The following is a 23,953-nucleotide window of genomic DNA, read 5'->3' on the forward strand; positions in this document are numbered from 1 at the left end:
TGCTTCTTTCCACAGCGGAAAGAAGCAGGCAGGCAGGGGGCGGAGGAACGGAGACCCGGCGACGTTTGGGGATATTTGGAGAGGCGCCCAAACCTCCCCAAACGTCGCCGGGTCTCCGTTCCTCCGCCCCCTGCCTGCCTGCTTCTTTCCGCTGTGGAAAGAAGCAGGCAGGCAGGGCACAGAGGAACGGAGACCCGGCGACGTTTGGGGATATTTGGAGAGGCGCCCAAACCTCCCCAAACGTCGCCGGGTCTCCGTTCCTCCGCCCCCTGCCTGCCTGCTTCTTTCCGCTGTGGAAAGAAGCAGGCAGGCAGGGCACAGAGGAACGGAGACCCGGCGACGTTTGGGGATATTTGGAGAGGCGCCCAAACCTCCCCAAACGTCGCCGGGTCTCCGTTCCTCCGCCCCCTGCCTGCCTGCTTCTTTCCGCTGTGGAAAGAAGCAGGCAGGCAGGGCACAGAGGAACGGAGACCCGGCAACGTTTGGGGATATTTGGAGAGGCGCCCAAACCTCCCCAAACGTCGCCGGGTCTCCGTTCCTCCGCCCCCTGCCTGCCTGCTTCTTTCCGCTGTGGAAAGAAGCAGGCAGGCAGGGCACAGAGGAACGGAGACCCGGCGACGTTTGGGGATATTTGGAGAGGCGCCCAAACCTCCCCAAACGTCGCCGGGTCTCCGTTCCTCCGCCCCCTGCCTGCCTGCTTCTTTCCGCTGTGGAAAGAAGCAGGCAGGCAGGGCACAGAGGAACGGAGACCCGGCGACGTTTGGGGATATTTGGAGAGGCGCCCAAACCTCCCCAAACGTCGCCGGGTCTCCGTTCCTCCGCCCCCTGCCTGCCTGCTTCTTTCCGCTGTGGAAAGAAGCAGGCAGGCAGGGCACAGAGGAACGGAGACCCGGCGACGTTTGGGGATATTTGGAGAGGCGCCCAAACCTCCCCAAACGTCGCCGGGTCTCCGTTCCTCCGCCCCCTGCCTGCCTGCTTCTTTCCGCTGTGGAAAGAAGCAGGCAGGCAGGGCACAGAGGAACGGAGACCCGGCGACGTTTGGGGATATTTGGAGAGGCGCCCAAACCTCCCCAAACGTCGCCGGGTCTCCGTTCCTCCGCCCCCTGCCTGCCTGCTTCTTTCCGCTGTGGAAAGAAGCAGGCAGGCAGGGCACAGAGGAACGGAGACCCGGCGACGTTTGGGGATATTTGGAGAGGCGCCCAAACCTCCCCAAACGTCGCCGGGTCTCCGTTCCTCCGCCCCCTGCCTGCCTGCTTCTTTCCGCTGTGGAACGAAGCAGCCTGAACGAAGCAGGCTGCTTCTTTCCACTGCGGAACGAAGCAGCCTGCCTGCTTCTTTCCGCTGCGGAACGAAGCAGCCGGCGGCGGAGGCTTGCAGAACGGCGGATCGGCTTATACTCAAGTCACCAACTTTTTCCAGTTTTTGGGGGTGAAATTGGGGGTCTCGGCTTATACTCGAGTCGGCTTATACTCAAGTATATACGGTAGGTCTCTATAATTTCATGATATTGGTATTTATGTGGACTGTACTAAACCACTATGATCTCACTCCTCTCTTTTCCCATTGTCCAAATAATTTGACTTGTTTTGGAACCTTCCCCAATTTTCCAGTTCTCTTAATTGTCACTATTTGGCTTTTTTTCTCCTTAAGTCAGCCAGAGTGGTTTCTTTTGTTATTTTACCCTTTACTAGAATGAACTTAGATTGTACTCAACACAAACAAAACTTAAAACAGTTCTCTCACTGTGGATTTCCCAGGCTGTAAAAGAAGTCTTTCACATTCATTCAGTGGTTGCTTCAACTAACTCCATTCTTTCGATGCAATTATTTATATAACAGTGAAAGAGGACACCTTCCTTTACTGGAGGAATAATTAACAGGAGACAAAGGAAACAAAATCCTGACCACAAAGAAGTAGTAAACTGGAAAGTGCATCATTAAAAGCAAAACCAAAGGCAATGATACTTCAGAAAAATCAGAGTAATCCTGCAATTTTACCATCAAAGATTCTAGTATTTGACAAACTAATTACTACATCTAAAACTCAATTTCCTATTTATACTGTCATTTGCATACCATAACCCTAGGTCTTTTTTTAAAAAAAATAGTTATTTATATTGACGCTTGCATACCATAACTGGTGGCCAGAGAAGTGCAAAAAGATAACACATACTTTCAAAGTTAAAATTTAAATCATTTCCCAAAGGAAGGCAATTATAGGAGACAAGGAGGAGGGAATTAAATATCCACTATGTCTTGGAAAAGGAAAAATAGGTATCTACAATAATCCAGTTCAATTTTATAGCTGAATTTAAAAAAATATACAATGGTCAAGAGACTTGCCCAACACCAGAAGGAAATCAATGGCTTAGGCTGGAGTCAAGCCCAGCCAGTTTATCTCTCCACCATATTATGCCAAAATCCCCTTGGCATATCTGAGATAGTTTAAATTATCTTGTGAGTTACAATGAGTACTTCATGACAAAGGGGCAGAGGGAGAGAATAATGCAGGGACTATTTTCTGCCAGACATTGAAAAATCAGAAAGTCTAACCCAAAAAAGACATTGTGTCAATGCCAAGTAAGGACATTTCTCAAGACCTGAAAGGTTAATAATTAGCTCAGAGTCATGCTACTTTTTCTGAAGGGACAAAGGAATCAGACTATGGGCCTTTTCAGATGCTGGAGCAGGAACCTCAAGTTTCTGTTTATTGTAAGAAGTTTACATTTTATAGGCAGTACACTGTTGTTCTGAGATTGGTGCTTGGAAACCTGGTTTGGTTAAAGTCTTCTCAGCAAAGAAACTCACTGAATTATTTTTCCCTCAGTCATACTAAATTCATGGAGTTATAGATGAAAGTCGAACAAGTACAAGTGTTTTCCTTTGATTTTCCTAAAGAAAAAGACTGGCTTACCCTGTGATGAACTTTTGAAAACAGCAATCTGTTTTATCAGATGGATGAATGTGGGCTGGAGTTCTAGGAGATATATATATGCCACTTATGTTGCACTATTAACTTGTGAAGTCAGTAAAATTGACTTTAACATAATATGAGGCAGGGGTCCCCAACCCCCGGTCTGTGGAACGCTACCGGGCCTCGGCATGCCAGCAACCGGTCCACACAAACAAGCAAAGCCCAATCTGTGGGATGCAGTCAGCACACAAAACCACACACTCTCTGGTGCATGGAAAAACCTATCTCCACGGAACCGGTCCCTGGTGCCCAAAAGGTTGGGGACTTCTGATATGAGGGACAAGAAAGGAGCATTATGCTTACTGAGAGTGATTTTGGAAATTACTGTACAGCATTGCAGAGAAAGCCGAACTTCAAGGCAACTTACATTTTGTATATGTCCAGATCATCATTAGCATTTCACATCCTGTCAGCCTTACTGGCTGTCCCTGTTTCAGAGAAGTAATCATTCTTACATTCAAAACATGCATATTTGAGAGGAAGAGGAAAAGCTAAATTTGTTTCATGCATGACCCATAATAACACGGTGTGTTCTACTTAACAGATCAGTGAAGATGGAACCACTCCTAGTAACAGTGACTCTGACATCATGCTTAAACGTCCTCTTGATGATTGCCTGTGCAGCACACCCAACTATAGGGAAAGAGTCTTTGTACAGTTTAAAACTAAAAATGCTCTCTATTTCAAGCTGATATGTTTTCTCTAAGGTTGATAGTTAAAAACAGCTTCTAGCTTGACTTTGTCATAAATACAATAACTGTGTGTTTCAGTGAAATTTTGCATTGAGATGACTAAAATCCTCTAAGCACAATGCTGAAATCATTCACATATTAAATCAAACATAAAATTTAAGATAATTTTTAGTTAAGTAAATAAGCAGAATAGAATAAAGTTGTGATTATTGTGAAGAACAGGCAAAAGGAATACCAATCCAGTCATATTTAAGCCACTTATTTTAATGTGGGGATGCTGAAGCATGTATTTCCTAATCTACGGTACTTATCAAAATTAATTTGGTTGGATAATGCCCACAAGTATTTTATCTACTAATTCTAGTTTTTGACAATTAACTTCTCATCTTTCTAAGATGTTGATCTTTTGTAGAGTTGTGACAAAGTTCCTACATTCCTTTGTGTAATAAACTGATTTGTGTATAATTTCGAGATGAACACTGACCACATCCTTTTCTTGGTATTCAACCTTGGCTATGATTCTTGCTGTTCAGAGAAATGCAACACTTACTTCCTGAGTACTGTTTTGGTCTCAGTATTGTTCTGGCTCCCATCTTCTCCACAGTTTGAAATCTCCAGATTTCCATATCTAAAGACAAGAGAATTATAAGAATATCAGGCAGTAAGAATAAATAAACTGGGAAAAGCTATTTCTAAGGTTATTAGGAAGTGCTTTGAACTCAGTACTTAATTTGTAACAGAGAAGTTAACACAACTAGATTCTGGAATTTGGTCTTTTCTCCTTGTGCATCCCATACCATATGCTTCCTGGACCTCATTACTTCCTTAGATTTAAGAAATACCATAATATAAATAGCATTTAATTTATATACAGCTCTTAAGGATCACAACAGCCCTGTTTTCCTTGATTTGACAGTTTCCAGATGTATTGGATTCCAACCCCATTAGCCACACTTATCAGGGAAATAGGTTAACTCTTATCTGTCAGTTCTCCAAACTACTTCTTCCTTTCCATTTTCTTCCAGTAGTGAACATCTAAACCAGACATGTCAAACACAAGGCCCGCAGGCCAGATGCGGCCCGACATGTGGTTCCATCTGGCCTGGGGACCTCCTCTGAAAAGAGCGAAGGACCGGCCCGCCACACCTTGACCTGGCCCAGGCCGACCAGGTGCCAATCTACAACCTGGCTGCATCCATCAAAGCCAGAACGCGCTCAGCGTTAAATCCATGGGGCAGCCCTGCTCCACCCCCTTCCATGCACGTGCAGAGTCCAGTGTCTCTGCTGGCTGTCTTGTCACGCAAGCTGACTTCACCCAGGACACTGGCACTGGCCGTCTCCTGTGCACACACTTGTGGAGCGGGGCAGAGGTGGCAAGGCAGCTCCTTGCTGATTCCAGTGGATCTTAGGCTGAGCACGTTCTGGCTTTGATGGATGCAACCAGGTTGTAGATCAGCGCCAACACCCCCCCCCCCTCAGCACCTCCAGCCTTGCAGCCACGAGGCTTTCCTTTCACTGGGACAGACTCCCCCCCATGCGGGATAGCAAGACTGGCAGCAACATGGCAGTGCTGGCAATCTCCCCCTCACATCATCCCTTCCTAAGCATGGAGGAAGGAAAGAGATGAGAAGGAGAGAAGGAAGGAAGTGTAGTGGAGAGGGGAATTGGGGGAGATCACCACTGGGTGGGAGGCTTTGATAGAGCTCTGATGATTCGGCAGAGAAGTCGGGAGCTCCAGAGGCCTCTGCGGTGGCTGGGGGCGGGGCGGGGCTCTTGGGGAGGGATTTTTAAAGGGGAAGAGAAGATTGACTGGGGGAAGAAGATTTTAGTTTCTCTTTTCCGGAGAGACAAGCCAGAAGGAGGGAAAGCAAGTTAGGAAGGCAAAAAGTCTTTTTATTCTCTCTCCAGAGAATAAACTTCCTACCTTGCTCTCCCTCCTTCTGGCTTGTCTCTCTGGAAAAGAGAAACTAAAATCTTCTTCCCCCAGTCAATCTTCTCTTCCCTTTAAAAATCCCTCCCCAAGAGCCCCGCCCACCCCCAGCCACCGCGGAGGCCTCTGGAGCTCCCGACCTCTCTGCTGAATCCTTAAGAGTTCTGGCAAAGCCTCCCAGCCAGCACCGATCCCCCAATTCCCCTCTCTTCCTTCCTTCTTTCTCTCCTTCTCATCTCTTTCCTTCCTCCACATACAGGAAGGGGTGATGTGAGGGGGAGAGATTGCCAGCACTGCCATGTTGCTGCCGGTCTTGCTATCCCACATGCGGGGTAACTGTCCCAGGGAAAGGAAAGCCTCATGGCTGCGAGGCTGGAGGTGCTGCTGCTGCTGGTGGTGGTGGTGGTGGTTTGGCGCTGATCTACAACCTGGTTGCATCCATCAAAGCCAGAATGCACTCAAGCCTTAAATCGATGGGGCAGCCCCACCCCATCCCCTGGGTGTACATGCAAGTAGAGTCCGGCGTCCCTGTTGGCTGTCTTGCCCTGCAGGCTGACTTCAGCCAGGATGCCAGCACTGGCCGTCTCCTGTGCACACACCCGGGAGGCAGGACAGAGGCGGCGGGGCAGCTCCTTGCTGGTTCCAGTGGATCTTAGGCTGAGCACGTTCTGGCTTTGATGGACGCAACCAGGTTGTAGATCAGCACCACCACCACCCACCAGCACCTCCAACCTTGCAGCCACGAGGCATCCCTTTCAATGGGACTGCCCCCACCCACCCACATGGTATAGGAATGGCCAGCAGCAGCATATTAGTGCTGGCAATCCCACCCCCTCCCATCACCCCTTCCTGAGTACAGGGGAAGGAAAGAGATGAGAAGGCGAAGGAAGGAACGGAGGGAGGGAGGAAGGGAGGGTGGGAAAATGGAGGAAGGAAGGAACTGAGGGAGGAAGGAAGGGAGAGTGGGAGGGAACAAGGAAGGAACAGAAGAAGGAATGGAGGGTGGGAGGGAGGAAGGAAGGAAGGAACAGAGGATGGAAGGGAGGGAGGATGGGAGGAACCATGTCCCAGCACTCGCCCCGGTCCCATCCTTCTCTGCCAGAGACCCTCAGACCTGCCCCAGTCCTACCCAGGAACCCCTGAAGCAAGTGATGTTGAACTGGCCATGCCCACCCAGTATGCCATGCCCACCCCAGCCACACCCACCCAGTAGGCCACACCCATCCCAGCCACACACACCCAGCCCCCCCCGAGGGCAACCACAATGTTGATGTGGCCCTCAATGAAATTGAGTTTGACACCCCTGCTCTACCTGATACCCTCCAAATGTTTTAAAAACTCCTCTTGGAATTCCCAGTGAGCACAGCTATTAACTATCTATTAGCTAATCTTTCTTAGCTTCTTAAGCCAGCCTTCTTCTGTTTAATAAAGAAGGCTGGTCTAAGAAGCTAAGGGAGACTTTGCCACAGTTCGTTTTCTCAGTGTGCATCCAAAATATCATTTGTCTTGGATCCTTGTTTAACATGGTCAGTGCTTAAATCAGCTTCCTTAACTCTCCTGTCTCCCTCCCCTTGGCATAAACAAACAGCCCACCCAAGTTTGTATAAAAAAAGATTTCTTATAAATCTTTTTTCTTTAAATTCTTAGAGCTTTCCCATTTTTTCTCAAAGATTTTCTTCTTAGAATCATGGTTCCGGGTCCAGAAGTTCACTCCAGGAGAAACCTTTTTCTCTATATACTAGACCACGGGTCAGCAACTTGTGGCTCTGGAGCCACATGTGGCTCTTTCAGCCTTCTTCTGCGGCTCCCAGTCATCCTCCACCATTTGCAGAGAGAGAGAGACAGAGACACAGAGAGGCACTTGCGCTTCCCTTCCCTTCTCTCTCTCTCTCTCTCTCTCTCTCTCTCTCTCTCTCTCTGTGTGTGTGTGTGTGTGTGTTTGTGTGTAAAAAAGAGAGTGGCCTCACGCTGTTCTCCGAGAAGCTGACAAGCTTATTGGGTGGGGCTCCTGCCTTTGCTGCATCTCCACATGAAGCAGGAAGCAGCAGAAAGCAGGGCAGAAGAGCCAGCACAATAAGAATGTGTGCCAGCTTGTCTGAGAACAGTGTGAAGCCAGCTTGCCAGGTGAGCAGAAGATCGGAGAGAGGGAGAGAGGGCGGGGGGAGAGAGAGAGAGGGAGGGAGGGAGAGAAAGAGTGAGAACTCATGCACAGCATCCTCTATTTCTTTTTAATTAAACTCTTCAATCAAGCTTCCCCCCTTGCATGCGTCCACGTGTGCGCACACGCATGAGAGTTTTGTGGCTCCCAGTGTTTTTTTTTCCCTCTGGGAAATGGGTCCAAGTGGCTCTTTGAGTATTCTTCTGGACTTGTATGAATTTTTCACTAGAAAAACTGTTTGAGAAAATCTAAACAAATTTACTTCCAGAACAACTGAAATGGTCGTAAAATTCTCTCCTGAGATAAGGTAGAAAAGAAAATGTAAATACAGTTCAAATGTTAGAATTTTAATATTACAATAATGAACCTATATTATATTCCATTTATAAGTCATTCTTTTTCTTATGATCAAATATTAGGAAATAAAGAGAATTGCATAAATAGATCCTCGGGGAAAAATCATACATCCATACTGCATTTATTTATACAGTTAAACCTTGTTTATTCCAAAAGATAAATATATATCAGTTTTAAAGCAAGACATAAATGAAATCCAACAGAAATATCTACAAAGTAAAATCCTGATTCAGAATGAACTTTTAAAAGCCAAGTGATCCACCATGGTAAAAAACAAAGGTTTAAAACTTGCTAAATACATTCTTACACATAATGTATCTAAAATTACATGAATGAGGAGTGTTAAACTTGCTGGCTGTCTCTGCCAGTACTGAATTTGAACAAAGTATCAATAATGTTAATATTTTTCACAGTAAATGATATTTTATTATCCTTTCACTATTCATCCATGTACAGTGTCCCTATGAATTTGATTTTAGCATATCCTCTCCTGATGACGTTATCTACATTTTGCTTATAGTACAAAGAAGGCTAAAAGAAGGAAAATAATATCCTTTGCTTTTACCACTAAGACATGGTGGGAATATCATATTTCACCACTTCTGTATATGACACAGAGAATACAATACGCAGCCAGACTATTTTCAAAACTGGTGCACAATAAAAATATACAGAACATAAATTTTATGAAGGATTGCTTCAGACACTGGGATTTGACTACAGATTCCAGTTAGATAGTCTTTGCCAAAGATATACTCAACAAAATACCAAGTCTGCTACATCATGAGTGAATACTTAATAAAAGGCTTATGATGAAAAACGTGCATCCAAATTACTTTAGGATAAAGAGGTAGTATTTGAGAAGTCATGAAACCCTGGATTCATATCCATCAGTGCCTATTTCAACATATCAGTTTAGTCCAGATCAATTTCAGAAGCATAAATCAGCTATATACAGCATTTAGTGGCTGACTTCTCTTGTATTAGGAATATACTTGCCATGTCTTGTTGTAGCAATTTTTTTTCAGGAATACATAAGTTTCAAATCTTCATAAATGTGCAGATGACTTATGATCCTTTCAGAAATACCTTTTATAAAATGAAAAGCTTACTCTGAACTACTGGGAAGAAAGGACTACTAACTGGGTTAGTATTTCAATGTCATTGCACATACAGTATGTCTGTGTTTCTGAGAGCACCCAGGGTTAAGGTATATAGGCGGAGTGGCCACATATTTTTTAAAAATAATAAATAACTTTAATATTAATTAAAGTTTAATATTAATATTAAACATCCATACTATATATTCATATTTCCCTCTAAAATATGAAACCAATAAAGCCTGATTTTTGAGAGAATGTTTAAGAGCAGATTAAGTTTTATATGTAGAGGGGAAAAAACCAGGCCTGTATCAGGACATTTTTGCCAGTAGAAGGGATGATCAGTGCGTAGGTCTGTATAAATTTTTTTTTGATTGCTTTGAATCTCAGAAGGGTATGGCTGACTGATGAGAACAAATAAGTTTGAAATGCATATCACCCTTTAGTTCTTTGTTAGCAATCTAAAAAAAATTTACACACACACATACACACACACACTGCAGCACAACTCACCAGTTCAGGTCTAAGGCTGGCAGCTGAGACCAGCCCATCCACTCAAAAAACACATCCCCACCCAATCAGAACACAGCTAACCCCCCACCCAATCAGAGCACACCTCCACCCACAGACCACACCCCCTCTGGCAGTTTAAAAAAGAAGAAAAAACAGCCACTACCACACACTTCTCCCAGAAGAACGAAGCTGAAGCCACCAGCCTGAGGATGACGGATGAGATTTTGTCGATACGTTGCCCTGATACCTCCAATTCTACGTGGGGAAAAACCCGAATGACCAAAGATCTACACACACACACACACACACACACACACACACACACACACACACACACATATATATATATATATATATATATATATATATATATATATATATATATATATATATATATATGTTTAAGTATTTGTCAAGGCTTTTTGAATGGACCTTGCTAATTAACTCTTTCATTCCTGTTTTGGCCCGGCTCAAATTATATATATATAATTATTTAATTATATACGGTATATAATTATATACGGTATATATTTATTTATTTATTTATTTAGTTAGTTAGTTAGTTGTATTTATATACCGCCCTATTCCCTGAGGACTCAGGGCGGTTTACAGGGAATTAAAAATCCAAAATACAAAAATTAAGAACCAAATTAAAAAATATTAAATTGACCCTGTACTCAATTAAAAAGAACCCCAAATTAAAAATTTCTCCTCAGTCTGGGCCCGAGAGCTCGAAGAGCCAGGTCTTCAGGCCCCGGCGGAATGATCGGAGGTCGGGGGGCAGTTCTCAGCTCCACCGGCAGCTGGTTCCACAGGGCAGGCGCTCCCACCGAGAAGGCCCTATCCCTGGGTGTCACCCGCCGGCAATCTCTTACCGGCGGGACCCTGAGCAGACCCTCCCTGTGGGAGCGCACTGGGCGAAGGGCGTTTGATGCCGGCAGCAGGTGTTCCCTCAGATATCCCGGACCCAGGCCGTGTAGGGCTTTATAGGTGATAACCAGCACCTTGAATTTCACCCGGAGGGCAACCGGAAGCCAATGCAGCTCACGGAGTAGAGGTGTTACATGGGAGTATCGGGAAACCCCATTACAACTCGTGCGGCCGCATTCTGCACCACTTGAAGCCTCGAAGTGGTCTTCAAGGGCAGCCCCATGTAGAGAGCGTTACAGTAGCCCAGACGGGAGGTCACAAGCGCGTGAGTAACTGTGCGTAGGGCGTCTCGGTCCAGATAGGGATGCAACTGGCGCACCAGTCGAACCTGAGCAAAAGCCCCCCTGGTCACGGCTCCTATATGGTCTTCGAAATTGAGCCGTGAATCCAGGAGGACGCCCAAGTTGCGAGCCCTATCAACGGGGGATAACACCTCACCCCCCATCATTAAGGATGGAATAACTTGGTTAACCCGAGATGCCGATATGCACAGCCACTCAGTCTTGGCGGGATTGAGACGAAGCCTGTTTCTCCCCATCCAGACCTGAACCGCCACCAGGCACCGGGACATCACGGAGACGGCATCACTGGGTTGGTTCGGGGTGGAAAGAAAAAGTTGGGTATCATCAGCGTACTGATGATACCCCACCCCAAAACCACGAATGATCTCGCCCAGCGGCCTCATATAGATGTTGAACAGGAGAGGCGAGAGAACCGACCCCTGAGGAACTCCACAAATGAGAGACCTCAGGGCGGATCTCTGCCCTCCTGTCAACACCGACTGCGAGCGGCCCTGGAGGTAGGAGAACCACCGTAGAACGGTGCCTCCCACTCCCAACCCCCTGAGACGCCGAAGTAGGATACCATGGTCGATGGTATCGAACGCCGCTGAGAGATCTAATAGGACCAGGACAGAGGAGCAACCCCTGTCCCTAGCCCTCCAGAGATCATTCACCAGCACGACCAATGCCGTCTCCGTGCTGTGTCCGGGCCTGAAGCCCGATTGGTACGGGTCCAGATAATCAGTTTCCTCCAGGAACAGAGGGAGCTGATGCGCCACCACGCTCTCAACAACCTTCGCCAGAAAGCGAAGGTTGGAGACTGGACGGTAGTTGTTTAAAACAGCCGGGTCCAAAGCAGGCTTCTTGAGAAGGGGTCTCACCACCGCCTCCTTCAAGGCGGCAGGAAAGACACCCTCCTTCAAGGATGCAGTTATTACTGCATGGAACCAGCCTCGTGTTCCTTCCCGAGCCGCATAAGCTAGCCAGGAGGGGCACGGGTCCAACAAACAGGTGGTGGTGCTCAGTCTCCCCATGATCCTGTCCACATCATCAGGGGAAACAGGGTCGAACTCATTCCAGATAACGTGCTCAAGACTGCCTGATTCCTCCACATTAGACTCTGCCCAGTCAGAGTCCTAGCCGGTCCGGATCCGAGCGATTTTGTCCGCCAGATGATGACTAAACTCCTCGGCTCGTCCCTGCAAGGGATCCTCTCTCACCTCCTGATTAAGGAGGGAGCGAGTCACCCTAAACAGGGCGGCCGGGCGATTATCTGCGGACGCAATAAGGGCGGCAAAGTAGTTAGACTTCGCCGTCCTTATCGCCGCAAGATAAGACCTTATAAAGGTTCTTAACTGCAATCGGTCGGATTCGGATCGGCTGGATCTCCAACCGCTCTCTAGACCTCGTCTCCGGTGCTTCATCTCCCGGAGCTCCACAGAGAACCATGGGGCCCAACGGGATCTGCGTCGGGTCAGAGGTCGCATGGGTACAACGCAGTCGAGTGCCCTGGTGGCTGCCGTTTCCCAGGCCTCCACCAGGGCATCGACTGGGCTGTGGGTAAGGGTGATAGGTATAGGCCCAAGTGCCCTCTGGAACCGATCTGGGTCCATTAGGCGCCTGGGGCGGAACCACCTGGTCGGCTCCGCCGCCCAGCGGCGGGGGATGGCATGACGGAAAACCAGCCTCAGGAGGTGATGATCTGACCATGACAGAGGGGTGATGGATGGAGAACCCCCTCCCAGATCATCCAACCACTGTCCAGACAGGAACACCAGGTCGAGAGTGTGAGCCCCTTCATGAGTCGGGCCCTCAATAACCTGGGTCAGGCCCATGGCTGTCATGGAAACCATGAACTCCCGAGCTAACTCCGACGACCCTCCCAGTGAAGGCAGGTTGAAGTCACCCAGGACTATAAGCCTGGGGAACTCCACCGCCAACCCTGAGAGGGTGTCGAGCAGCTCAGGCAGGGCTGTTGCCACACAGCTGGGCGCCAGGTATGTAAGCAACAAGCCCAACTGAACCCGAGGACCACACCTCAAGAGGAGGGACTCACTCCCGGCCATCTGGACAATGGTGGCCTCCCAGGGACACAAAGTCTCCCGAATAACCACTGCCACCCCACCACCCCTACCCTGAGCCCGTGGCTGGTGCAGCACCCGGAAACCCGGCGGGCATAACTCGGTGAGAGGCACCCCTCCCTCCGAGCCCAGCCAAGTTTCCGTGATGCACGCTAGATCCGCACATTCCTCCTCAATCCGATCACGGATGAGGGGAGCTTTATTAACTACGGATCTAGCGTTAAAATAGACCAGCCTGAGCTCAGGGGCCTGATCACCCTCATCCCCGGGTAAGAGGGTGCTAACCGGAGGGTCGGAGCACGCCACCGCTCGAAGATAGCGGGGGCGCAATCCCAGATGTTGATATGACCCTCCGCGCAAACACCTGCTGCCATACCCTATCGCCGTGGGGATTCGATGCCCCACCCCCACATTCCCAGCGCCAGCAGCCACCTCCCCCGACCCCGTCCCGTCAGGACCTCTAACAGGTCCAGACTGAGTGCCGGTTACAGGTTCCCTCCCCACCCCACCCTCCCTCCCCCTCCCTAACCTCTTAAAATAACCGGCTAAAAATCTGATCAGGGGCCTCTTAGCACGTCTTAACTCGAGGCCCCTATCCAAGCCCAACCACCTCTCGGAGTCTAAAAGCTTGGGCCCGTCATTAAGGGGAGTATGGAAACAGGCGGCAGGTCGCGCCCATGAGGCAGGAACTGCCCTAAGGGCATACAAGTCCGCTTCGGAATAACGATGGATCATATAGTGCTCGAATAGTCTCTTGGGGCCGATGTTGTAAATATGGCCAAAGGATATATATATATATATAATTATATACGGTATATAATTCATATATATATATAATTATATATATATATATATAATTATATATATATAATTCATATATATATATAAATTATATATATATAATTCATTTACAGATTAATGAATGTAAGACTGTAACCTTCCATTTGTTAAAATGTAATGGGATTATAAATGCCAGATTCCTAAATGCTGCTCAAAATCCTAGATCTATTATGACTATTCAAAATTGAGGCTTAGCCACCTAGTCGTTTCCTGAAGTGTAAAGCTGTAAACTTCATAAGTGCTACAATAATGCTTAATGCAACTATGTGATAGTTAATCAGGAAGCCTCAGAAAAAATGGGAAGGATGAAATAACCTTATTCTATTTTCTTCCTAGTTTAGTCTAGTGGTTAAGGAACCTAGGAGACGGCAAGTTCTGACTTTCAGCCAGCCATTCTTTCTCACCCCAGCTTACCTCACAGAGTTGCTGTTGTGGGGAAAATAGGAGGAGGAGGAAGAATTAGATAAGTACCACCTGGAGTTCACAGTATTGAAGGCGGTACACAAGGAACAATCCCATCTGATCCTTAGGGTCCAGTTTCACAAACAAGGTCTCACGTATAGCTGTTTGTGGAGAAACAACCCCAGACGACAGTGACTATAACCTCCCACCCTGTCCTAGAATCTCGGATGATACCACACTCAGGATCCAGATGGGCATATCCTTGAGAAACTCTAGGAAACAGCTCACACTTATGGTCTGGCTGCAGAGTCCGGCAGTCATTTTCTGACAAAACAAAATGCCAATTTATCAAGCTGGATTTAGACTGATGACCATATTACTCATTTAACCACCATGGTGACTCACTTAACAACTGTCATAAAATGATTGTAAAATCAAGACTAAACTTATGACTACTGCGACCAAGATTCTTTAATTGTGTTCGTAAGCTGAGGACTACTACCTGTATACATATAATTTATGTGGTGTTATAAATCAGACAGACAACAAAAAATCTCTGTTCAACCTTTTCTATTTATGTGATTTTTTAAAAAAGGAAGATAAATACTGTAGTAAATTTTACCTTTCAACAAGAACCTAAGTTGTAAGATACCATTGTGGGCAATTCCAAAACACGCAATAGAAAATATACATGCTGGTTTCAAACACGATGAGACTACCTACAAGGAAATTTTAAGTTTGGAAAGGAATGTTTGGTGCTTGAAATCATATAGCTTCTTGCGAGAAGAGAAGGTTGTTCAAACATGGTTTCAATATACTCAGTTACGGGCCAGGTGGAAAGAAGACCAGAAAATTGGATTTGCAACGATTGATGAAAATTTGATAAAGCAAATTAGAAATCAGGGACCTGCACACATTAAACGGATATATCTTGCATTGATAGAGATTGATTCAGAAACAGAGCTTGTTAAGGACTGTATGATAAAATGGGCCCAAAATATCCAGGAAGTTATTACAATGGACATGTGGGAGAAGATTTGGGTGAGGAATGTGAAATTTACTCAAGCTCAAAATTTAAGAGAGAATTTTTATAAGATGTTTTATAGATGGCATTTAGATCCTAAAAAGCTTGCAAGTATGTACCCGAATTATCAGCCTAAGTGTTGGAGGTGCGGGGTTGAAGATGCAACATATTTTCACATATGGTGGACATGTAAAAAGGTTAAGGCCTTTTGGATTAAAATCTGGTGGAATATACAGAAGATTTTTAAAAGGAGGATAAAGTTTTGTCCGCAATTTTTTTTGTTGGGAATAATTGTTGATGCTACAGTGGTGGACTCTAAGTTGATGCTGAATTTAGTTACGGCAGCAAGACTTTTGATAGGACAATATTGGAAGAAAGAGGAGCTGCCGACCATAGAAGAATGGACTTTAAAGGTTTCCGACCTGGCAGAGATGGCGAAGATATCGGCTTATTTGAAAGATCATTCGCAAGAACGTTATATTATGGAATGGAGAAAGTGGATTGAGTTTATCCAGAATAAGTATAGGGTTAAGAAGTTTTATCTAGCATTCGAATAAGTCTTCTTTCGTGTTTTTTCTTTTCTTTTCCTATTTTCTTTTTTATATATATTTAATAATGTTAAGTTTTGTTTGTTCTTATATAAGTTAGAGAGTGATGGATTTTAGAATTTATGGTTGTTAGTATATGGTTGCTTATGATTGCTTTTATATATATATACCTTGTATTTAGCTCTGGGAAGTCCGGGGGGGGAGGGGGGTGGGGGGGAGGTAGGGGAGGGAAGAGGGAGGGGGGAAGGGGGGAGGGAAGGGGGGAGGGAAGAGGGAGGGGGGAGGTAGGGAGGGGAGGGGGGAGGGGGATGGGGGTTTTTAATGGAAAATTGTATTGTAAAACTTTTCAATAAAAAAAAAAAAAGAACCTTGTAACTTAAGAATGGAAATACCTACAAGAACGTGCAATATTTAAAACTGAAAATATGTTTATAAGTTTTATATGAGGACCAGTTTGGTGTATTTGTTAAGCCATCTGGCTAGAAGCTGGGAAATTGTGAATTCTAGTCCCACCTTAGGCACAAAACCAGTTCCATGGCCTTGGGCCAGTCATTCTCTCTCAGCCCTAGGAATCACGCAATAGAAAACCACTTCTAAAATCTTGCCAAAAAATGTGCAGTGACATGTACAGGCAGTTGCTAGAACTCAACACCGACTCAAAGGTCACCCAGCCTCACCAAAAAAGCTTTCATGGATATACATCAGCCAAAACAAGTGAACACAAATTCAACTAAATACATCCAGAAAAGGAAACATTATGCATAAGAAATGCTGAGAACAGATTCTAACAATGGATAACTGGAAACGTCCTTTCTTTTTTTCCTTCTTTCCTTCTCCCATTTCAAATTATAGGGAAAAAAACAGAAAAACAACACATGTAAAAACAGACTTATAACAAATAAGCAAATCTTGATTGAAAAGACTATCTCCTACTCCTTTTCCCAAATGCAGCCATCCCAGTTTTCTTTTGCTTGAAAGCCCACCATTCCCATTTGTGTTCTGCTGAACAACAGAAACATCCATTTACATCTGTGTTTACCTTATTTTCATATATTTTCTCTCTCCCGTTACTGTATACCCTGCCTATAAATCTCTTCAATTGCTGTTGCTTATTTTAAATATTACATATTTCTTGATCTTTTTATTGCCCATCTTTTCTCCCCCTTTTTTCTGCTTTGTAGTGGTTTTCATTTTCCAACAGGAAATAAAATTTCCTGATATTGTCTGGTTGAGGTTATTATATATTTGCTGTCTTTATTCTGCTACTCTCTCTCTCTCTAAATCCCAGTGGGTTTTGTTTGTTTGTGCTTGCGTCTTCATGTTCCTTACTGCTGAAATCCCCTACTTCCTGAGATCAAAACTTCATCAATCTTGGTGTTTTAATTCCACTAGAAGAAAGTTTTGTTCTCCTTGGTTGCTACCCATTAGGAGAGTTCTACTTTTTCCCTTCTCTCTTGTTTGCATCCTTTCCCCCCTTTGTTAAAAATTTTAAGTTCTTTAAAATTGTAAAATAAATACAATAAAAATAAGATAAAGTACATAGTTTGGAAGATGGTGTTGAAATAACGTGTTCAGGTATCATTGCCATTATATTTCTAGAAATAATTTAGATCTGTCACTTTGGCAATTGTTGAAATCTAAGTCAAGTTATATCAATCAAATCCAACTTTATTACAGTCGCAGAAATTTATCCTGATTTCACTTCAGTTACTACGTCGAACACAAACACACATGATCTCAATGCATCTTTAATGAAAATGTCCTACGCACAATCCTCAAATTAAGAAAAGGTCTACATTTAACATTTTTCAATTATTATTTCTCATCTAGAATGCTGCAGTAGAGGCAGGGCAAGGATGCAAAATAATTTGAGCCATCTTTTTCTGTTTCTTTCTTAGATTGAGGAATGGCACTTTGTTTCTTCTTTTTAAAAGCTTAGATGAGCATTTTCATATTCATCCTGCTTCAAGATTATAAGATTAATTAGAAATTTGGGGGAAGGAGCAAAAAAGTGAGACGTCCTGTGCATTTTCCATACTGATTTCATCACATATCACAATTGTAATATCCAAACTATTTGAGAATTTAGTGGGGGTATCAAAAGTTTTCTCGATAAACTCGGATATTTTTCAGCCAAAAATAATCCCAAAGTGACTGTTACAGTTGATTATTACCCCACTTTTTTGGGTGGGGGGGAAAACCCCAGTAAGAGATAGTTAAATATATCAACATCATAAAAAAAAAACAAAATAGAGCAAAAAACAAAGAAAAATCAGAATAGTTTTCGAGCAGCAGCTTATAAAGGGCAGAAGGAAATCTCTCTCTCTAAAATTACCTGAAATATAATTGGTTTTGTTGCAGTCAAGAGCAAACTAAGTTAGCATGGGCTCACTCATTCACAACACAGGGCCCAAAGATCACAGCAGCATCACACCACATAAAAACAAGAGTAATAATAGTACCAATCTCTATCACTTTTTCTGGTATGTCATGTCTTCACTATTTTATCAATTCAGGTAATCCTCATTTAACAACCATTTGTAATTATGATGGTGATTAAAAAAATAACTTTATGACCCATTTACAACCTTCGCAGATCTGTTAAGCAAAGGAAATAAGACCATAAGCACAGTTGTGGTTTCACTTAGTGATCACTTCATCAGTTGCTGGTTCCAATTGTGGTTGTTAAACAAGGACTACCTGTAGTAATATTTGTAAGTTACGTGTGTAGCTTTTCTGACTAAAGAATAAGATTAAAATTCATGAAATTATAAAGAAGGAGGAAATGCATTTTTAATTTAAGCGTCTCCAATAGAAGAATAATTGTGGAGTCCCTGGAACTTGGTTGTTTGCTTGCAGACATTTCATTACTCATCTAGCTAACATTATCAGTGTTACACTAGTCATTCTAGTCACATTGATGTTATTTATCTTTATCTTTATCTTTATTAGACTTATATACCACCCTTCTCCTGTAGGACTCAGGGCGGTTCACAAGGTTTTTAAAATAACAATACAACAATTACAAAAATTAAGAACAGTTAAAATAATAATAAAATAAAATAATAAAATTTAGTTGGGTAATGAAACATCTGCAAGCAAATAATCAAGCTGAGAGAGTACCAGGCCTTCATAAATTACTATCTGTTTCACATACAGTATTTCTGCATTTATTGCTCTTGTGCAGAAAATACAGAGGGAGAAAGACTGACAATCATCAATAAGACTCCAGCATTCCAGCATTTGGTCACTTGATTAGCATGTTAGAGAAGGATTTAGGATCTTCTGCTTCCAAGAAAAGATGAATAATACAATATTTTATCCATAATATAGCTTTCATCAACTAATGTATATAAATTCTGCATTTGGACCAAATTACTAGGGTTATAATTGCTTTTAAACACTAAGTCACCATGACATTGGGTTTAACCCTGCTGAAGACAATCTGTAGAACCTGTAAAAAACTAACACACAACTCTCAATATAACTGAAACCCTCTAAAAAGACTTTTTAATTGTCTGTGTTATCTTGTCTGAGTTTTAAGGGGAAAAAGGGAGGGAAATTTCACTGAAGTCACATAAAGACAGCATCTAATCCAGGCCTATAAAGGAATTTTGTGAAATAACAAATTATAAACAGATTCCATGTTAAGCAAATTATATCTCTCTCAGGAATATCTGTCTCCTTTGTGTAATTATGCAGATGGACCAGTAAGTTTAATTAAGGTTATTTCCAAGTTAGTGCACATAGACTCAGACTGAGATCATCAAAAGAAATACATGAGGAGACATTCCTTATTGATGGTGACAACAGAGGAAACTTTTCACACAATGATACAAAAGTCTCTCTGGCATCAAAAATGAGAGAGTGAGGAGGAGCATACTTTACCATTAAACATGCATGTATTAAATAAAACCACTTACTGTGAAACAGCTCTTAAAGACGACCCATTTCACTTTGGCCATTAATTGGCAGCACTTTTCATGAACCAGGACAGAATGCTTGGCTTTATTATTGGGTTGATATATAATATTTTGTTCAGAATCATATCTAAGATAACATAACCTAAGAATGCCATCCTATCAGTGCCAAAATCTTGTTTTGGTTCTTCTTCTGTACTTGCAGAGGACATTTTTTCCTTTGGTCTTTTTCTCATTGGCTTTCTGACTCTTCATCAAGCAGTTTCTTTCTTTGCTTAGGAGTGAGATCTTCCCTGGCAGAGCCTCTTCTGGTGAGGTGGCCAGAGCTGGCAAGCTTCATCAGCCACTCCCACTGCTTCTTCTCTCCCCTAAATAACATCAGCATCTTGGCTTGCTTCCCTAGCCAATCCTTGCTTTCTTGTTGCCTTAAGAGCCTCATTCCACCTAAGAAATGGCATCTGTCATGGATGTGCAAGAACAGGCATGAGTTCCTTGAAGGCAGCCTTGCCCAGAGCAAAGTGCCAAGTGTTCAACTGCACAGATCAGCCAGTGGGGTTCCACTGTTGCTAAGAGACCCACCGGTCATTCCAAGATTGGTTGTTCCTCCTGCCAAAGTGTTTCCCAAGGCTCAGTCTAGATGACACTCAGAGTTAGAGGATATTGTTGTGGGCTGCTTGAGTTTGGGACCCTCAGTTAATTAGATTTCAGACTTAAGTTCTCCATAAATATTTGAGCATTACAGAGGAATTCTTTAAAAGGGCATTGCTTCTGCAGTTATGTACAACTGTCATAAGATCAGGGAATGTATATTATAAAAATGATTGAATAAATTACAGGAAATTTAAATAGCAAGGATACTAATGGTCAGAAAAAAACTGTGTCTAACACAAGGCACACCTCTGTTTCCAAAGCATCAGGTTTTTAATTTTTAAAATATTAATTTGTTTTGATTTTATTTATTTAATTTTTTTATTATTGGTTATAAATAACACATAACTGGTGCACCAGTTGCGGCCCTATCTGGACCGAGATGCCTTGCGCACAGTCACTCATGTGCTCATGACCTCCCGGTTAGACTACTGCAACGCTCTCTACATGGGGCTGCCCTTGAGGACCACTCAGAGGCTTCAGCTGGTGCAGAATGCAGCCGCGCGAGTTTTGATGGGGGCTTCCCGATACTCCCATGTAACACCTCTGCTCCGCGAGCTGCATTGGCTTCCGGTTGCCCTCTGGGTGAGATTCAAGGTGCTGGTGATGACCTATAAAGCCCTAAATGGCTTGGGTCTGGGATATTTGAGGGAACACCTGCTGCCGGCATCAAGTTCCCTTCATCCTGTGCGCTCCCACAGGGAGGGCCTTATCAGGGTGCCGCCGGCAAAGGATTGCCGGTGGGCAACACCCAGGGGGAGGGCCTTCTCTGTGGGCACACCTGCCCTTTGGAACCAGTTACCCGTAGAGCTCAGGACTGCCCCTGATTTTCGTTCGTTCCGCCGGGACGTGAAGACCTGGCTCTTTGAGCTTTCCGGCCAGGACTGAGAATTTTTAATTTTTAACTTATTGTAATTGGGTTTTTAAAATCAGAGTTATAGGGGGTTTAGATTTTTTAATCAAGGATAATTTAATCTATTTTAATTGTTATTAACTTTTTGTATTGTAATGTTGTTTTAATTGCCCTGTGAAGCGCCCTGGGTCCTATGGGAGAAGGGCGGTATATAAGTTCAATAAATAAATAAATAAATAACACAAGGCAACGAACATTCTTAATACTCTTCCTTCTATTTTTGTCACAACAACAACAACCCAGTAAGGTGAGATGGGTTGTGCTGAAAAGGAATGACTAGTGCAAAGTCTTCCAGTCGGCTTTCATGCCTAATGTGGGACAAAAACTCAGTCTCTCAGTTCCTAGACCAGGGGTAGGCAACCTCGGCTCTTTTATGACTCATGGACTTCAACTCCCAGAATTCCTGAGCTGACTCAGGAATTCTGGGAGTTGAAGTCCATGAGTCATAAAAGAGCCGAGGTTGCCTACCCCTGACCTAGACTGATGCCTTACCTATTAGACAACTGACCAGCTGCAGTTCAACCTTAGAGTGAATTAGTTTCTTAGAAATCTGCCTAAATTAGTTAATTTATGTATCTGTATGAGTATCTCCTAGCCATTTCTTCGTGATTAAGGAAGCTGATTTCTCATTATAAATCCTGACTCCCAAGCCACGATTTGCAAACCTGACTTTGCTTGTTGAAAGCTGGCTGGGAAGGCTGCAAATGGCAATCAAATGACCCTAAGATGCTGCACCCCTTGTAAACACATACTGCCTGCCAAATGCCCCAATTTTAGTCAGGTGACTGTGGTGTTGCTGTAACAATCGTTGAGCATGAGGACCAATCATAAGTAACTTTTTTTAGTGCGTTGTAACTTTGACCAGTTGCTAAATGAATGGTTGTAAATCAAGGACCACCTGTAATGAATCTTTTATAGATTTCTCTATTGATGAGAATAACTTCAATTGCTGATAACTAGAATTTACTTTTATTTGTGGAATGTATTTTCCACACAATCTTAAAATGCTGCTTCACTGCATTTCTTAATTGCAAACAACCCCTATCCTGAAGTTCACTCGTTTGTCCCAAAGCATTCCAAATCACAGCTGGTAGCTAGCTGTATAGGTTCCTGCTGGGTTACTGAAAAGTGCTTCTCTTTTCATGTTTCCACTGACACTCCTAAAGCTCCCATCTGAAGGGAGTGAACATACTATATATAGCTTTGTTTCATGAAAGTGCTAGATTGATAGTCTGCAAACTGATGTTCTTTGTTAAACTACAAAGCAAGAACAACAATGCACAGCTGCAGTATAAGCTTGCCTTCTGCCACACACACACACACCTCCACCACCCCGATTCTGTGCCTCAGTCAGTCAGCCTGAGTAAGGCAAATCTGCCCACAGGAAGTTCAAGCCTTGTCAGGACAACATAAAGACAGCTCCTGTTGCTTTGCAATGCACTTCCAGAAAAACACAGTTTCCAAAGAAAAGTCATCCTTAGCAGAGAACTCTTTGATAATATTCACATGCTTGCTGATACTTTTGTTTTGCTTTTAAAGTAACTTTCAGTTCTTGTTTTACAATACAAACCATGGGAAACCACATGAGTTATGCGAAACCAGCAAAGCAGGCGATAGGAAGAAGTTACTTTAGTACCTTGGCCTGAAAAGTTATTTCCTTGCAAGGACAAAATGAATACTGTAAGACAATACAGTTATCTTTTCTTCTATTGTTTAGAAGACACTGATTTTCAAAACTATCGTGGCAGAATCTAAATCAGGAGACAGAAGTTCTACCCTAAATATAATGTGATTTTGGCTTCATAGTACAGTCATGGCCGAAACTGTTGGCACCCCAGACATTTTTCCAGAAAATCAAGTATTTCTCACAGAAAAGTATTGCAGGAACACATGTTTTGCTATACACAGGTTTATTCCCTTTGTGTGTATTGGAACACAACAAAAAAGGGAGGAAAAAAAGCAAATTGGACATGTCAAACAAAACTCCAAAAATGGGCCGGACAAAATTATTGGCACCCTTAACTTAATATTTGGTTGCACACCCTTTGGAAAAAATAACTGAAATCAGTCGCTTCCTATAACCATCAATAAGCTTCTTACACCTCTCACCTGGAATTTTGGACTACTGTTCCTTTGCAAACTGCTCCAGATCTTTCTTATTGGAAGGGCGCCTTTTCCCAACAGCAATTTTAAGATCCCTCCACAGGTGTTCAATGGGATTCAGATCTGGACTCATTGCTGGCCACTTTAGAACTCTCCAGCGCTTTCTTGCCATCCATTTCTGGGTGCTTTTTGACGTATGTTTGTGGTCATTGTCCTGCTGGAAGACCCAACATCTCGGACGCAAACCCAGCTTTCTGACACTGGACTCTACAGTGCGACCCAAAATCTTTTGGTAATCCTCAGATTTCATGATGCTTATCCACCATCCAGACTATCCTGCGTTGCAACCTTTCATCAATTTTTCTCTTCTGTCCACGACCAGGGAGATTCGCTACAGTGCCATGGGTTGCAAACTTCTTGATAATGTTGCGCACTGTGGACAAAGGCAAATCTAGATCTCTGGAGATGGACTTGTAACCTTGAGATTGTTGATATTTGTCCACAATTTTGGTTCTCAAGTCCTCAGACAGTTCTCTTCTC

General features: G+C 43.8%; 1 protein-coding gene across 1 annotated transcript in view; it reads right to left on the reverse strand.

Moving 5' to 3' along the window:
- Window positions 1–23,953, reverse strand: part of RGL1 (ral guanine nucleotide dissociation stimulator like 1) — a 114,431-nt gene that overhangs the window by 41,536 nt on the left and 48,942 nt on the right. The window contains exon 4 of the mRNA XM_083359083.1: window positions 4,216–4,293. Coding sequence (XP_083215209.1) covers window positions 4,216–4,293 — 78 coding nt within the window. The remainder of the gene's footprint in view (window positions 1–4,215; window positions 4,294–23,953) is intronic.

The sequence above is a fragment of the Vipera ursinii genome, assembly GCF_947247035.1.
Source record: "Vipera ursinii genome assembly, chromosome: 3".
NCBI classification, from domain to species: Eukaryota; Metazoa; Chordata; class Lepidosauria; order Squamata; family Viperidae; genus Vipera; species Vipera ursinii.